Genomic DNA, 18,640 nt, shown 5'->3' with positions numbered 1-18,640 from the left:
TACATTACAGATTCAGTTCATCCAAAATACGAAAAACACTTTTTTAACTTGCCTTTAATGGAATCTAGAGTGAGATACTGTAGTTTGGGTTTTATTTGTCCAGGTTTTGAGAGTTCTGTTTCAACGCCAACATAATGGAAGTGAATGGTATTTGGTTTGTAGTGCTCACAACAGTGACAAATTACATTTGAACAATTATTAAGCAAAAAGCATCCTGGTTACTATGGATAACACATGACACTGTGCTGACGATGGGCCTTTGACCAAAACCTTTTGCCCAATAATTATTTCACATTGTGTCGCCTTCTGCACACTTAATACATTTATTCTTTTTTTGCATCTGAAGTCACACACCTGACACTACAGCATCTTTTGGAAAGCCTGGAGTCAAGAGCACAAACTCTTTCCCAATTCTTTTACTTTGCATAATCCACAGAACACACTGAAAGGTCGTTTTCAATTATCCAAAAACAAAAATTCCATTCACCTCCATTTTGAGGGAGGCAGCAGAAATCTCAAGTATCTTAGTCTCAAGTCTGTGGCAAATAAAAGCAAAACTACCTGTATGGCTAGATACTACTCAAAAATATGAACTTTATAATTTGCATGATTGTAAAGCAGCTAAAGCACACACATAACTAACAAAAACTTCCGTCTGTTAGCTGATAACTTGATTATGTGCTGTTACTTGGGCCATAAAACAATAAAATTGCATCGTTTGTGTCAAAAAAACAAAGTAAATTCCTCTGAAGTAATTGGATGTTTGTCTCTTCACAGCTCAATTGCATCTCCCCACTGTTAATGGCTGTTATATTGGATGACTCTCTGGCTAACAGTAAACACTGTCTCAGGTTTACAGCTTACAACAGGACTCAGGCCTGCGAGTCCTCTCTCAACACGCCGCCATGGTATGGGCCAGTAAACTGCAGGGGAGGAGTTTCAGTGTATGAATTGACAGGCAGTCTTTAGCAATATATGGTTTTATTACTGGTGGTGCTGGTGGTAGGGGGCTGCAGATGGGGGGGGTTTGAATCACAGCTCTGACAGGGAAAGCGTCAAGTTCTGGCATGAAGGTCAGTTTCAGTCTACCAGCTGCTGGATTCAATGCAGCTGAATAGAGGGAAAGGAGACAAAGACATAAGGCATAATTGCATGCATGTTTTCAGATACACACACACACACACACACGTATGTATTAAACTAACTGCACAGCAACATCTACACACATCTGTGTCCCATTACAGTGTTGCTCACTGTTTTAGGCCATTTTTACAGAGGAAGTTAGAGGTTCTCCATCAGATCTTCAGTTAGAATATGTGCTTCAGAAACATGTGAGAACTTCCATCTGTCCCTGAAGGCTTGGGTTTATTTCCCACCTGTTATGACACCCACTCTCTTGTTGCTGTGTGTTTTCCACATCTCATTATCTAAAATCAGCTATTCATGCACAGCAAAATCATCACTGTTTATGTAACAAGGAGCCTGCAACGCATTCACAAGCTAATGACACTATGTAGTTTTACATACCATATCAGCTCTTCTATAATATAGGTCCCTCCAATACTCGTTAGCTTTATCTGTCACCCAAAAAACAAACATTTTTAACACTGGAAATGTTAAAAGAAAAGCGCAACATTTTGGGGTGTGCGTTTATTCACTTTTTTAGACAGTTAGATGCTAAGGTTGATACCACACTACTTTTTGCAAGCAAAATATGAACAAATATGTATGTATTTCCCAAAATGCTTTACAATCACTTGAAATCACTTGGAATGATTCCCAAAAAGTTGCCTCACTGGTTGGGTTATTAAAAAAAGAAGTTCATGAGAAGTGAGAAAAATTGGAGTTATTGTTATTATTATGTCCTTTATAAATGTTCATGTTTTTATTTCATTTTTCAGACATAAAATGTCCACTAAACACTAAATATTTTGAAATTGTATACTTATACTTAGTTTATATGACTATTGATTATTGAACTACGAATGAGTCTAAGTTACCTACAAATGTATACCTACTATATATTAGGATAGAATTCCTTTTAACTGTTCATAAAGATTCATTGTCAGAGGATCAAGGAAACAATGGCTGTATTTTCTGTTGAAGCTAAATGTTATATTTGAAAGGAGGTTTTATTTTGAGTTACAGGTATTTGACAGAATCAGTCCTAAGGTCTGACGATAATATGTACAAAATAAGGAATTGACAGAGCTTTTCTGCATATAAATTTATGTAATATTCTCATATCTGGCAAGATGTTTCCAAAATTTGTCATTTACTCTACTTGTAAAAAAGGACTATAAACTGTTTTTCTTCTTCATCCTTTAGAATATAAATAAATATATAATTTAAAGCTGTGAAGAGCATAGCAAATAACAACATGGCAGAAGCTTCCTCTCCTAATATCAGCTTTTAAAAAAAACTCTTGGTTTGGAGGATCGCATTAGTACGGTGGCCAACAGGGGCAAACGCCCTGCAACTTAAGAAAACACACGCAAATAGACAAAACACAAGCAAATTAAGAAAACAACTTCATTAATTTGACAACACATGCGCAGCATTCAGCAAACGCGCTGCAAATACACACAACACAACCAAATACATAAATGCACTGCAAATACCACAACACAACCAAATACATAAACGCGCTGAAAATAAAAAACAATGCAAAAAGAAAAGCACACAAACCCCGAAAAAAGAAGCGATGCAAAAAGAAAAACAACTTCATTAATTTGACAACACATGCGCAGCATTCAGCAAACGCACTGCAAATACACACAACACAACCAAATACATAAACGCACTGCAAATACACACAACACAACCAAATAGATAAACGGGCTGCAAATAAAAAACGATGCCGAGATGGCCGAAAAGGACGCTTCACACGCCGGGAGATGGCCGCTGGGGATGCGCGACAATAACGGGATGGCGGAGGTTGGGTTTAGGAAAAACACTACAGGGAAAGGGCGCCTCACATGCTGGACGCGATCCCCGCTTGCCCGGGTGAAAGTCCTGTGTTGTTTGACCCATCCATCACCCCGACCAACCTCCCTACGCAGATTTTGGGCTTTTTATACTACTCCCTACCATTTTCGTGCTGTGACCACGAAATATGCTTCCCATTGAAATACATTATTTCACATGTTTGTGCTGGCCACCACATAAAAAACGAGAAAAACGTCCCCTTGAACACGTATCAATAGATTAAAAATAACGTGACATTTACACGAATTGCTGTGAGACCGGGCTGAATCACAATATTACACTTGAGGAGGCCTATACTTCAGTAATTTCGGACCTCGAAATTAAACCCTCTCACATAATATGGCTTAAACAAACGTCAACATTAAACGCTGATGCAGTTATAAATGTTTTATCACCACGAGTTTATAGACGTCTCTGCTGATGGAGTATCACCTGTGACCTGAGCCGAGACACACCCACCAAACAAGACAAAACATATTGCAAACATAGACTTAATATTTACAGTCTATCATCTCACAGTTGCACACCGTTCTGAGATTGAACGTCCCGGCTCTCTCTCTCTCTCTCTCTCTCTCTCTCTCTCTCTCTCTCTCTCTCTCTCTCTCCCCGTGGGGTCGACAATCCAGCTGTTCCACTAGCTGCTCCCTCTAGAGGTCTGGATAACTTCAGTTGTGTAATCTGGATGCAGCGTTTTTTTTGTTGCATTTGTTTTCTGGGTTTGTGTGCTTTTCTTTTTGCATTGTTTTTTTATTTGTAGCGTGTTTATGTATTTGGTTGTGTTGTGTGTATTTGCAGCGCGTTTGCTGAACGCTGCGCATGTGTTGTCAAATTAATGAAGTTGTTTTCTTAATTTGCTTGTGTTTTGTCTATTTGCGTGTGTTTTCTTAAGTTGCAGGGCGTTTGCCCATGTCGGCCACCGTTCATTAGTCATTCACAATTAGTTTGTATATTGAACCTACAGTGATTCTCATTTTTGTATTAATCACAGGTTCTCCCAATCTCATTTTAATCATACAATTGACAAATCTAAACATTCCTTTACAGTAATAGTTTAATCAGAGAGCAGACAGTGAAACTGACGGGAAATCCAGAGGAGCAGATATGATCCAGGTGTCATGGATTGGAGCCGAGCCAGATGACAGGGAGTCAACAGGTGGGGAAAAGAGAAAGAAAGAGAGTACAGCGAGAGAGAACAGACAGAGAGAGAGAGGGAGAGAGAGAGAGCTCAGTCTGTGTCCCTGTAAACAATAACACAACAATATTAGTGCAACAGCAGGGAGTCCTGGCTCTGAAAACAGTCTGAGTGAGGACTCAGTGTGTGTGTGTGTGTGTGTGTGTGTGTGTGTGTGTGTGTGTGTGTGTGTGTGTGTGTGTGTGTGTGTGTGTGTGTGTGTGTGTGTGTGTGTGTGTGTGTGTGTGTGCATGTCAGGTGGCAAGAAGTGGCAAATAAATTGGAAAAGGGGAAAAGAAAAGGACGACAAAGACGATGAAATAGACAAAAGAGCAACCCTAACAGAGAAAGTGACAAAAAAAGGAACCCTTACTGGAAAGTGAGGAGAAAAAGAGAGAGATTTCCCCTCAGACTTTCTCCTTGATTCCCAGCCAACACATTTACAATCGAGAAAGTCTCTACTGACTCACTGCTGCTCCCAATTCCCCCCCCCCCTCCTGAGAAACTCCATCCCTCCTCCCTCTTCCTCTCTCTCTCTCTCTCTCTCTCTCTCTCTCTCTCTCTCCCAATCTGAAGATTTAACACAGTGCAGAGCAGAGCTGGCAGTCACAGTTGTGTCCTGGATTGTAGCAGAGAGAGAGAGAGAGAGCAGCCCTCCTGCAGCCTGTTAGCCCACCACCATGGATGTCAAACTGCTGGCACTGATGGCTCTGCTGGCCGTGGCCACACATGTACCAACCTCCAACGGTGAGTCCAGGAGACAGACGGGATACTTTTTATGGTGCAGAGAGATTGTTGGTTTGATCTTGTTTGAGGGTTTTCACTGATTCTTGGTTGAAGGAATGTTGTTATATGAGATGTTTTAGTCTTAAAGCAAGAAGTCCTCCAAAATCATCTCAAGATGGGGATGTCTGGATGTTGAGGCTTTTAGCATTTGGATTATTTTTAATCTTGGCAGTGTATTTTTTTGGATTTTTGGATTCAGTCTATTTTAGAGAATCAGGTGAATGTCTGAAATTTAAATACATATTCTCGTTCATTATCAAACCTTAACTTTTGACATTGTTGGTAGTTCTCTGTCAGGTTTCATTCACCTGAATGGTGATGGTTTGATGGTTCATGAGTTTTATTAGCTTCATACAAGAATGATACCCTTTTAAATATCTTGTCTCACTTGTTGCTGTGAAACTCCAGCACTTTGATGTCCTGCTTTGATTTAGTTCTCATGTTTTTTCAGACATGGAATAATAGTTTTCAGAGAGTAGACTCTTCATCCAAAATGATTCATCCACCATTTACCTGTTTTGAATAAATGATTATTGAAGAGCTCAAACAATTAGTCAATTAGTCGACGTACAGAAAATTAATCTGCAACTATTTTGAGAATCGATTGATTGTTTAGTCCTTTTCTTTCTTCTTTTTTTAAAATTGCAATTTTATTTTTGCTGTTTTATTTTTTTTTTATAGCAAATTGAATATATTCAGATTTTAGACTGTTGGTCTCAAAAAAACCTGCAAATGTGAAATGGGCTGTGGGAAATTTTGAATTGTGATATTGTATAGGCCAAAACAAATAATTGAGAAAATAATCAGCAGATTAATCAATTATGAAAACAATTGCATCCCTGGGTTACTGGTACAGAAGTTAAATCACAATATATATTATATTGACTGAAATCAGTCTGCATTAACACTGCAGCTTTTTGTAACATTTTACAGGAGTCATGTTTTTTTTAAAATAATAATAGATCAGATTGCAATTTTTTATTATATTCAGTATTTTGGGCTAAAATCCTTCACGTACCACAGGAGGAGGTCAGTTTTCCACAGTGACCCCACATTAATCTCCCACATGTTAACCTTGGTAGGAGACAGAAGGGTGTTGAGTCGTCTGACCTGCGTTATGCTATGCTTGTTGTTTCGGGCCCAGTAAGACCCCTGGTTGCATATTAAGGAGTTAGGTCTAAATGTGTGTATTTGTCTTTTCCCTTTGCTTTCTTTTAATTAGTTTCTAATTAGGGATAAACAATGCGGCGGTGATAGCAGTGGATGCTCGCCTCTGGCCCCGGTGCTGCATGCTGCATAATGATCCCTTAGTTTGCATGAGAATAGAGCCTGAATGGATGTGAATCATTAGGCTGATATTACTCAGGATTTAGCCATTTGTGGCAACACATTTGGTGTTGCATTATAAACATGCATATCAATAGGACTATGTTGAACCCCATAACAAAGGTCTGTTAGTTGAGTCTGTCAGTGAACTTTTGTAATCATTTCTTGATACACACTACATTTTCCCTTTCAAACCATTTGTATGTAATCAATGGAGTAATGCACTTTACAGCATCAAGGCTTTAAGGATGGACTCCAGATTTAAAGTTTTATTGCAGGTTGTTTTCACTGACATTTTTACAACCATCATAATTTCTTCGGAAAATCTGTAAAGTGTATTTCAGTTTACAGGTCCAAATCAGTTTGTAATTGTGTGTACTTAGAATTACTTCGGTGCATCTGTGGTCCTCTGGCCCCCCACAAACCTCCATGGAGGCCCAGGGGTGATTTGTAATCATTTTAAGAATGTCCTTGAGGTGATTTTTCTCAGAGGCTGTTGATGCCGTCTGAGCCGCAGAGTGCTCTTTCATAAAAGGGGCAAATATTGGAAATTGAATGTAGAGGACCCTTCTCCATCAGAGTGGCCGGGCTGAATGCTCAGGGAGTGAAAAGCTGAAATTCTGCATGTGTGTGTGAGTGTGACTGGTCAAAAAAGGGCTAATCTCTTTTTAATGAACATGTTGTTCAGAGCAATAGCAGGTAAACTCATACGTTCCCATGCTTTGTAAAGGCTTGTTACAGTAGATTAAACATGCTTATAATTTGTCTGATGAGCATTTAATCACAACAGAAATGAAGTAGAAGTTGATGTAAATATTTAAATTCGCATATGAACCAAAATTAACCCTTCTCTGTTTCATGAACAATGAAACGTTTAAATTGTTTAAAAGAAAAAAAAACACATAGCTGTCACTTTATTTACTTCTGCTTAAATATGATAAAAAAAACCTTTAGATCAAAATAAGTTTCCTTTGTCAACAAACCTGCATTGTCTAACTTCAAATGTCCTGCAACACTAAACAAATAACAATAAAACTGCTGTTGTGCCGTGTTTAATGTATTTGTAACACAACACTGAGAACCGAATGTATTCTACTTGTTTTAACTGCCCAATTTGTTGTCTTGTAGTTTTATCACACTGATGCTAATTTGTTTTCCCTGTTGTGTGTTTGCAGCAAAGCCCATCAGTCTGGTAGAGCGGTGCTATTGTCGTTCAACCCTCAACACGGTTCCTCAGCGCTCCATCAAAGAGCTCAAGTTCCTCCACACACCCAACTGCCCCTTCCAAGTCATGTGAGTGGATGAGTGTAAAATTATTGTGGTGATTAACTTGAAGAAATGTATTTCCTTATGCACACAATTGATAATCGTTTAAGGGATTCTGTCACTTGACTAGCTCTTTTGTGTTAATTATTTTAGATGTTAGTGTATGTAGGTGAATTTCAAAAGCTGTGTTGGTCAGAGTCATATTAGTGCTGCCTTTAAAAGTGAAATCAAGCTTCTAGTTTTTTGCCAAAACATTGATTGTGCTGCAAAGACCATGGTTTGGCCCAACTGAGTGTCTGGTTAGCTCAGTTGGTAGAGCATGCTCATGCTCCTATATGGAGGTTTACTCCTTGATGCAGTGGGCCTGGGTTTGACTCCAACCTGTGGCCTTTTGCTGCATGTCATTCCCCCCTCTCTTTCCCCTTTCATTTATTCAGCTGTCTTGTCAATAAAGGCCTAAAAATGCCCATAAAATAATCTTTAAAAAAAAGACTTTGGTCCAACTCTCTGACAAATAACTTTTAGGGACTTTAGGGTCTTTGTTTTTTTCTGAATGTTCATGCATATAGTTATAAAATATTTGGCCACCTAATTTGTGGCTGATCCTCGTTGGGTCCATGCATAGTGCTCACCTGGACAAGATGCCTCCTTGATTAGCCCACGTATCTGAATGCAGCACGCCTAGGCATCATGTGTGGAAATCAGTTGCTGAGGAGAAGTAACGTAAAGTCTGTAATATCACATTTTGTTGTTATTGACTACAACAGTGCAACTGGAATCCAGCTGATCTCAACTTACTGTATGTGATTTCTTTGCTGTGAGTGATTTGACTCCATTTTGCTTGTGTGGAATCCTGTGTCAAAATAGGATCATATTTGCATTGTTAACTGATTTTCCAGTCTACCTTAGCTGATGACCCTTTTTTGAGCCTCTGCCTCCTAAAAAGTCAACTATTGTGCTGATATTCTTTTTTTTTTAATTAAAGGCATTGAATAAATCTGTCATCAAGTATTATTATTATTGATAAAGCCCTCATTTTTTTGAAGTCTGTGTTATATCACATAATCCTTGGTATATGTCCGGTGCTTCATTATCCTTCTTTTTTTTTAAACTTTTTTACTGTTTTACATTTTATTTCCATCACTTTTCACCATAACTTGGTATATAAAACAAACATGTAATAATACACTTCTTAACTAAAAACATCGAGAGTGGATGTGTGAAGCATGGTGTTAAGATCCTTCTATTCTTTCCCTAATGAGAGGCCTGAGTTTAAAACAACACGATCCTCTCAGAAAGAGGAAAGCGGTGACGGCTGGAGCTCAAGGGGGACATTTATGTTTTGCAAAGGAAGCAATAACTAAGGGTCAAAGTGATTACCTTTGTATTTCTGCTGACCCCCTGTGTCCCTTATCCACTTTTTTTTATTTATTTCCCGCCTCAAACTGCCCAGCAACATTGAGAATAATGTCACTAGTCTGGAACACATTAACTAAAATGCCTCATTCATTTGATCGCTATAGAAAACAGGACAGCAGAAGCCTCACAGCCAAAAGGCTAAAAGGCTATGGGGCTTCTGCCAGAAAGGGAGGGGGGCTTGTGACTGTTAGAAGGGGTGAGCGAATGGCAAAAGGTCAGAGAGGACACACAACGCTCCAGCTGGGACTCAAACTCCGTCTAACCTCCCTCCAGAAAACTGGCAGAGGAGTCAAGTCACTCAAGGAGGCGAGGAGCCCGCAGAGTTTCTCCGATATCTCTGTTGAGGCAGATGAGAACAATCTGGTAACGCTATACCTTATGTCCCCCCTCCCCCCTCTGCCCTGCATGCCATTGTGTGCACTCACCCCCACAGCCCTTTCCCCACCGTCCCAGCATGCTGTTGGTATTTACTTGCTGTGAAGGAATTACTACCTGCTGCTTGTGGAACTCCGGCCCTCAAATTCCAGCTAAGTCAATTAGGGTTTAGGCTCTCAGTTGGTCATCCAGGCAAGCATAATGATAAATAGGACGAAGGGAGACACATCAAAACAGCAGAGAGCTCCTGAGCGGATGAGCGGGCAAACCCTAATAAAATTAAAGAGGAGGGGAAGATGGGGACATCCCCAGAGGAAAAGCAAACACAGATCCAGTTACTGAGCTGTTTGGCCTCCAGACTCAGATGTGAGTTTGAGGGATTTGGAGCTAATGCTTGGATTGATGCTCCTTAACTGCATTCTTATGTTTAGGGGCCATTTGCTCATTCACACTTGCGTGTGTGCATCTAAATGGGGTGAGGAACAGGGGAGGTGGCATATTAAAGGGGTAGCAAAGGGTAGAGGAGAGTGTGGGGGGTTCAAATTGAATCCGAAAGCAGGGAAGAAGGAGCAGTGAGGAGGCGCAGAGGAATGTGTTTAATTTGCAGAGCGGTGTGACGGAGAGATAGAGGGAGGAGAAAAAGGAACAGTGAGGCGAGACACCTCTTGAGTCGTTAACTCTCATACACAACCTTTTGCCACCGAGGTGTGAGATCCACATCTTTGGAGGGGGCAAGACTCAGCTGCCTGTTTGGCTCAGCTCTCCATCAAGAGGCCAGACATCATTCACAAGAACACAGACTCTCTGCAGCCACAGAGCTGTTCATCATAAAGTGATCATTCTGAAATCTCTGCAGCTCCTGCTTCAGTCTTATTCCGTAAATTAGATCCTGATGAGTAAATATCGGTAAACATCTGAATTAGGGCTGAGCGATATGACGATATAATCGTCTATTGTGCATCCATCCATCCATCCATCTTCATCCGCTTATCCGGGGTCGGGTCGCGGGGGTAGCAGCTCCAGCAGGGGACCCCAAACTTCCCTTTCCCAGGCCACATTAACCAGCTCCGACTGGGGGATCCCGAGGCGTTCCCAGGCCAGGTTAGAGATATAATCCCTCCACCTAGTCCTGGGTCTCCCCCGAGGCCTCCTCCCAGCTGGACGTGCCTGGAACACCTCCCTAGGGAGGCGCCCAGGGGGCACCCTTACCAGATGCCCGAACCACCTCAACTGGCTACTTTCGACGCAAAGGAGCAGCGGCTCTACTCCGAGCTCCTCATGGATGACTGAGCTTCTCACCCTATCCCCAACCCATTTCGGCCGCTTGTTGCTATTATGCATGTATTTTTTTAAATATTCTTTATCGTTTCTATTGCAATGTCAAAAAACAGCAGCCAAACTCCTTTACAGCAATATTTATGTCAGCTGATCCCTACAAGTCATGTTCATTTTGCACTAAAGTTCTTACACATATTTAGTTCATTTGTCAAGTATTTCATTCACACAGAAGTATACAAAAATAAGCTTTACCATGTGGTTATTTCATAAGGACTATTCATTTATTTATTGAATGACCAGAAAACACTTCAGATGGTGATTTATATCGTTATCAAGTTAAGTGACCTATATCGGGATAGAAGGTTTTCCCGTAATCTGAGTTGTAAAATCCAATTTTTGGAGAATTAACATTTTTTACTACTGTTTAATTAAAGAAGAAAAAGGAATTCAGTTTCTCAGTTTTTGTATTTTACTCTCTTGAAATAAGCGGACAAAATGTTATCATTATTTCAAACATTTATGATGAATGTAACATTTTGTATTTATTTTTAATTTATTCATATAAAAAAGTAATAGAGAAATAAAAATGTAAATTGTTTTTATTTGAACAACATATAACACACAACAACACAAACACAAATATGCCACAAATCAGAATTAAACAAAAATGAAATTAAACTATCCTGAATAACATTTATAATACAATCATTTACAAGATTTTTTCCTATAAATAACATAAACAGCACCATAAAACAACCCAGTAGTGATAGAAAACATATCCGGCCTTTTGGATGTTTTACCATAAATTGACTTAAGACCATATGAAAAGTCCTCCACCCTCATTAAATTCAGTTTTTCCTTTTGCCTAAACAACTCTGTTAAGAGTTTAAGCTGTTTACCAGCATCCTAAAATAAGTGTGGCACGTATAACAATGGCTGTTAGATGTATCCCTGAATTAACGGGGTGGTGCGCGATCACGGAAGGCTTGTATCATGTGGACGCGCCGACAGTTTTGTTGTCATTGCTTAGAATTCCTCATTCCACAGATATACGCACTATAGCTTTAAACCTAACCAGCCTGACCAAAAGGCTTTCCCCGACAAACTCTACATCAAACTATGAGTTAAAGCAACACTAGAGAACTTTTCCCGCTTTGGTCCCCTACAGGTTGGAAGCGGAATTGTCCATTACATTACATTATGCAAGTTTGCCAGATCAGTTGGCAGATCTGTAGTTCGAATGAACTGGACAATGTAATGTAATGGACAAATACGCTTCCAACCTGTAGGGGGACCGAAGCGGGAAACGTTCTCTAGTGTTGCTTTAAGATGTTTGGTGTACGGTGTAAAGACAGCTTTATATGCCACACAGTACAGTGTGATCAGCCATGTGAGCCTCAGCTGTGCCGGAGTGGAAACTGAGAGCTGTGATTTTTCACCGCCGACCGGTGGGTGACAGCCTGTTATGTGCAGTAATCCTCTGGTATGCAGCTTGGATGTGGTTAAGGATGTGCTGAGGCTTTTAGAGCTTAGCTGAGGTGTTTCTGAGCTCAACCTTCATAAACCATATCAGAGTGCTCATTTCAAGATCCTTTAATTTCTTCAACAGGAGTAAATAGCCTGTAAATAGAGCAGATCTTTTTATTTTATGTTATGATATGCACTAACAAAGGAATCTGGGTTAGTTTTTGGTTCAAATAATGCAGGTTAGCTGATGTCATATTGAGCAGCAGCAGTGTGATTCTTTTGCTCTTGACATTAAGGTGAAAGCTTGTTAGAAGTAGTAATCCTCTGGTTTTAACTGGGATGTGTTGTAAGATGTTCTGAGGGTTTAGTTGAGTTTTTGTTGAAGTGGGCTTTTAGGAAAAAATAAATAATATTAATGTGATTTATTAGCCACAAGTTTAAGATATACCTTTAAAGCATTGTCTGTTCAACTTAAACAATATCACCTCCCAAACAGATACAGTATAACCATCTTTATAATGCTTTGGGAAGTTATAAATGTTACTTATGGAGCATTTAGGTTGGAAAGAACCTACAACCAGTGTGTGTGTGTGTGTGTGTGTGTGTGTGTGTGTGTGTGTGTGTGTGTGTGTGTGTGTGTGTGTGTGTGTGTGTGTGTGTAACTTTAATAACTGCAAATAGCCTGAATTGTACATTTCATCCCACCATTATTCAATTATAGGCTATGGCTTTTTAGCCAATTCACCCACGTTGCAAGAAGCCATTTTTCATTAATTTAATCAACTTGCAGAAAATAGAAATTTAAATAATTAAATAATAAATAAATAATTTGTCACCTTTTATTCTAAATCAAAGTTGTTTATTGTTGCTTGGTTCTGCAGTTGTGAGCAGGAACTGTTCTGAAAATGATAATGTTGCATTCAAGGACACTCCAACTTCTGATACTACTGACCAGCAACCATTTAAATGCAAGAAATCGCCACGGGCCTCTCACAACTTGTTTTATTTTTTTATTTTCAAAAAATCTATCAATGTGATAGACAGAGATAAACATGCAAAAACCACCTGTGTGGTCCTTGGGAGAAAATGCCTAAATGGAACCCAATAGAGCCAACTAAGGAACTTCAATCAGGTTCTTTAAGGGTCTGTGTTAAAATGCCAGTCAAGTTTCCTTGGGGTTACTTTTGTTAACCACACAGCTAATAAAAGAGATAAAATATCTGTACTGTAAGCCATCACCGGAAGTTTGGCTACAAAAAAAGCCCTGAGGTGAAAATGTTCTCCAATACACGTCCTTGAACTTGATTTATTAACCTTCATGTGAGTTTGGATTAGACTAAAATACTTTCCCTCCTCTCTATCTCTACTGCTCCTGCTTCACGAGAACAACAGTGTAACTTTTTAGCAGAAATTCTCTGAATGTGGCATCTAATCCCTCAAATTCAACTTTTTTTTCTCTCACAGTGCCAAGCTAAAGAACAACAGGGAGGTTTGCATCAACCCGGAGACCAAGTGGCTGCAGCAGTACTTAAAGAACGCCATTAACAAGTAAGACAAAAAACCTCCTCACTCTCTCTGTGCAGACACAAGCATTGCTGACAGAGACAGACATGAAATAAAGCCCTCTTCTCTGCTAAATTTAGAGCATTTACAAAGAAGAAATAAACCACTGTTACAAATGACTATTTCTCAGTTTCCTGCCGACAATTATTCTCTGAAATCGCTGACATGGTTGATGTAAGCAGCAGAGTTATTATCTGCGAAATGATTAGCATTAAGACAGAATAGTGATAAATCTGCCATCGATATGTCTGGTTCCTTTTTTCTCATAAGCTTGTTTCTGTGACTTCAGAAGACCACGGAAGAATCAAATGTTCATCATTCTCATGCTCACTGTTAAGGCACCAAATCATTTGTTTATTGTATTTTTAACATTACATTTTCATTCCTAAGAAGCATTTTATGCATACTTATCATCACTATTTGTACGTCAGTGACAGAGTTGTCCCGGTTGGGATGCAGCATTGTGGGTAAAAACTATTCATAGTAAAAACTGCAGCAGCTCATTCAATTTTTAATGAGCTATGTAGTTAAAATTTGTGCATTCCTCATAAAAAATGTTCCCATCATGTCTGGTGGTGATTATAGCCAGGCTGCATGTCTGCTTCTTACAGTAATACACCATAATACATGCGATGCACAATGTGAAAACAAACAATGAAGTAATTTTTGAGGATTTACGAGATATTGTTTAATGTGTTACGTAATAAAGGACCTGCATGAATACAGAAGTGCTTTACAGTAAAAATGATATTATCCAGGGAGTTATTGTGGATTATTGAAGCTGGCATGTAGCACACCACATACTGTATGTAGAGAGTGGAGTTACACATCATGACTGTTGAGCCTTGTTTCAAGTCTGCTATTTAGTGTGTGCGTGTGCACGTGTGCGTGTGCGTGTGTGTGTGTGTGTGTGTGTGTGTGTGTGTGTGTGTGTGTGAGTGTGTGTGTGTGCGTGTGCACGTGTGCGTGTGCGTGTGTGTGTGTGTGTGTGTGTATGTGTGTGTGTCTGTCTTCACATCAAAGGAAATCACAACTTGAATTCTTCTCATTTCAAACCTTTGTTATAGCATGGCTGCTCTTTGTCAGCATCACCCTCTTTCATTTTAAGTTACAGTTACACATAAATTATATTTACATTTTATGATGTTCAACCATCAAAACTGTTTTCCAACACCTGAGGCCCCTAACATGTCCATGACCGCTCTGCTACGAGCAGCACTTGCCCCGCTGCACATTCATATCCTATGGTAGAAAAGATGTACATTACCAACCCTGTGCCCTAAAATCACATTTGTATGCTACACATATTTTTCCAATTACTTTTTTTAAAGGAATCCTTGTTGCTGCCTGGACTATGTATATTTTTTTTAATGTAGTAAGCGTTACATGCATGTACCGCACGCAACTCATAAAGAGGAGGTTGGCGAAGCAGGGGAGAGTGAGGGAAAATATTAGAACTGTAAGTGTTAATGGGTTAATTAAATGTTTGTACTTGGCCAGACTAATTATCAACTGGCATACAGTATGAAGGTAAGGGTTAAAACTGCAGGAAATCATGTTTTTATATACCATTAGATTTGATTTGATTTCATAGCAACATACTCAGTCAATCTATTGGTGATAATTCCCTGTACTTTCCCATCTGTTCAAGCAAAAGAATAGAAACAATGAACTTCTTTTCTTTTCGTGCTAATACTTATCCTTCTGTATCTCTCTCCAGGGTGAAGAAATCTAGAAGACGCAATAACAAGAAAATCTAAACAAAAAGGGAAGACATGTATGTCGTCAGGCCTGGCATCCTCGGCACGGGTCGAACCTGTATACCTCCCTGTCACTGCTATGGATGTATGTAAACAAGCTGTATGTACCTGTCCACCAGTCTGGACCGCTTGCAGAACCAGCACTTCACCGCCAAACCGTGCCGTCCCCAGCACCGCCACCAAACCCTCTGTACACCCACGCAGTCACCTCCAACCCTCCATGTTAGCACCAGGTGCAATTATACCTTGAAATGATGGAACACATGCTAATGTCAGATACATGTGTATGAGTTATGGGCACGTGTGTGTGTGTGTGTGTGTGTGTGTGTGTGTGTGTGTGTGTGTGTGTGTGTGTGTGTGTGTGTGTGTGTGTGTGTGTGTGTGTGTGTGTGTGTGTGTGAATGGAAAAATATTCACATCATTCTCCTGTAAGGAAATTAGGATTGGGATTTAGTTGGCTGGTCATGTCTTATATATTAATTGTGGTTTTGCAAACTGAAGAGGTGTGAACCAAGTCATTTATTATCACAGTAATATCTCCATGTATACTATTTTTAAAAGGAGTGACTACTCTTATTTCAACATACTACTACTAAAATGTATTTGGGATGGAGATGTTACGGACTTAAATGTAAACATTTTGCTCTGGTAAGAAGTGAAAGTGGCATTACTCCATGACTGAGGGGTCATGGGGCAGTAACAGAGGCTGGCCAATGGTGTTAACCTTTCACAAGCAGTTACCAATCAGGGCAGGCCATGCTACAGCAGTATCTTGAATTGTCTTTAAGTCGCTCCACCAGTTGGAACAAACAGATGGAAGCTCACACACACTGCTAAGAAACCAGCACTGATTTTGTGGTGCTACATATTTAGTATAAGTGGTCAGAGCCATTGACATAATTATACTTCACTGTTTATTGTATGCAAGATTTAAGAAGGGATGATGTGACCTCTATGTCTTATATGAAACACAATTATGTTTTTTTTACCAGTCACAAAATATTTAAAGCGCTGTTGTTAGTCTGATATGAAAAATGAAAATAGAAAGCTGATGTTATACTAAGGCCTTGAAAAATACAGTACTATAAAGAAATGAAACACTTTCTGTATCAATGCAGCTGTTTTTGTTGATTTAACATATCAGTAAACAGAGACCAAATATTAAAACAGTAAAACATGCTACATGAAGAAACCTGTGAAACTCAAAAAGCATGACTTTCGATTTCATTCATTGTTAGAAAAAGGTAGATCGTCATAATGTTTAATCTTTTACACCTCATCAAAGGATGCTATAGGTAAATGTATATCATAAAAACAGAGCAATTCACCTGCAGTATTTCCATGCCAACACCTGTCCTTGAAAATGGAATGAAAAGCTAATAAATTGTCACATAAAACAGCCAAACGATAAATATCACAAAGGGAATGTTCACGGTGGCAGAAAGAAATTTGATTATACTTTTTTTTATATATATTTGAGCCACTTTATTATCAGATGTGTCTTTTAAATGTTACTGTTTTATTTTTATATTGTGTATAATCTTACTAAATGCTTTTTTTAATGCATTGTACAGTAGGCAGTAGCTACTAAATGAAGGCTATAGTCCTTAAAATGCGAGAAACAGTATTAAGCTTCATTTTTAATGTTTCATGCAATATTTCACAGATATGTAATGGTATGCAACACTTAGATACAATTGTTCATATTTTTTTTTTTTTTACAAAATGTATGAAAAAATTAAGCCAAACAAATCAAATATCGTCCTCCTGGTTTGTTGTTTGCTCCGTACTGTTTTCTTATCAACCCATCTGAAATGTAACAATGGTGAACTGTATGAAATCTGTTCAATTCAACACAGTGATTGAAAACAAAAGTTGCTGTCATTGGGTTACATGAGTCAGGAAACTATTCAGCCCACCAGTCGTCCCCATCGAACACTTGATTCAATTTTTAATAGTTTTACTGAGGTTGATGTATTATGTCTCAACAGAGCTGCAGAGCCAAAACAGAACAATACCTTTAAATTGAGATCCAAGCAACCAACATGTGCTTTCAATCTGGACACTCCCAGCACCCCACAGGCTTTTCTTTTCACTTTCACTCAACTGCTGCCATGCAACACTTTCTTTTTTTCCCTAAAATTGAAATGCATGTTGTGTTTGGTTGCAGTCATTTCTTTGGTCTATGTTTTGTTTTGTTTTGTTTTACACGGTCTATTTGCTGAGTGCCTGATCACAGTCGATACTCATATCAATTTGGAGCTAATGGTGCAATAATCCTGTAAGTGTATTTCACTTCCCATTAATGTAATAGAAGTTAATGGACATTCATTTTATATGATTATACTCATTTGTTTGAACACATTGCTAAACATAAAATGTTCCTGTTTTCAAATGCACTGACATGCAACGACAAAAGTCTTCTTTCATCCATTACAACACCGCCATCCATTCCCAAATTACTTTATTAACTATAGAGTTACATCGAAGAAGATTGTGTTACTTCTGTAAACTTCAACCTTTCCTATGTATAATGTGATAATTATCTCAATAACACGAAAAAGATTTTGCATTACAGTACATGTGGAAAAACTTTATTAACCACACTGTTTCATGACTGATTCATGTTAATGAGATACATATGTAATAACAGGTAATTAGTTTTATTAATCAGACTTTAAGTGCTTTTATGTTTAGTACTGTGGCCCCTGTGGAAACATTTAACCCTTGCAGTGTTACTGCCACTGTCACTGCAGAGAATATTTAGTGTAATTAAATTGTGTCAGACAAACACATAGACTCCTTTATCTTTGTGCAAATAGAGCTTTTACAGAAATATTCTATGTGTATTATTTGGAACAAATACACATTCAGGTTCACATGTATCTCCACTAGTGTGTTTATAATCAAAGTATGTTGTACTTTGGACCCCGAGACAATGTGAAACATTCCTTTTGAGGCAGCTTCTGACACATATCCTTCATACACGTAAAATTAATTAGAGTATTATTCTCTGTATTGTCACTGTTTTCAAACCAAGAGGCAGTATTTTAGGTATGATACACAATCCCTTTTTCAATAAACTCATATGAAATAAAACCAGTTACATGCCTGTATTTTATCTGTCCAAAACTGTATTTATTTATAAATGTCATTGATTTAAAGCTATAAGTGCCCCTTTAAGGGGTAGAGAGGTCCTAGATAGACTGTTGGCTTATCAAGTTGTTATGCCTGGCCTCAG

General features: G+C 38.9%; 1 protein-coding gene across 2 annotated transcripts; it reads left to right on the top strand.

Annotated features, from left to right (window-relative positions):
* Positions 1–4,743: 4,743 nt before the first annotated feature.
* Positions 4,744–18,192, top strand: cxcl12b (chemokine (C-X-C motif) ligand 12b (stromal cell-derived factor 1)). Of its 2 annotated transcripts, XM_078278594.1 has the most exons (4): positions 4,746–4,906; positions 7,447–7,564; positions 13,541–13,624; positions 15,360–18,192. In XM_078278594.1, exons 1-4 carry the CDS (start codon positions 4,840–4,842, stop codon positions 15,397–15,399), a joined length of 309 nt encoding a protein of 102 aa, XP_078134720.1. In that variant the 5' UTR covers positions 4,746–4,839; the 3' UTR covers positions 15,400–18,192. The 2 variants fall into 2 exon arrangements, with proteins under 2 accessions (XP_078134728.1, XP_078134720.1); XM_078278602.1 differs by lacking the exon at positions 15,360–18,192 and having other exon boundaries at positions 4,744–4,906; positions 13,541–13,628.
* Positions 18,193–18,640: the final 448 nt, after the last annotated feature.

Source organism: Sander vitreus, chromosome 2 (assembly GCF_031162955.1).
Source record: "Sander vitreus isolate 19-12246 chromosome 2, sanVit1, whole genome shotgun sequence".
Taxonomy (NCBI): Eukaryota; Metazoa; Chordata; class Actinopteri; order Perciformes; family Percidae; genus Sander; species Sander vitreus.
The sequence above is the reverse complement of the archived record's forward strand: the minus strand, read 5'-3'. Positions and strand labels throughout refer to the sequence as shown.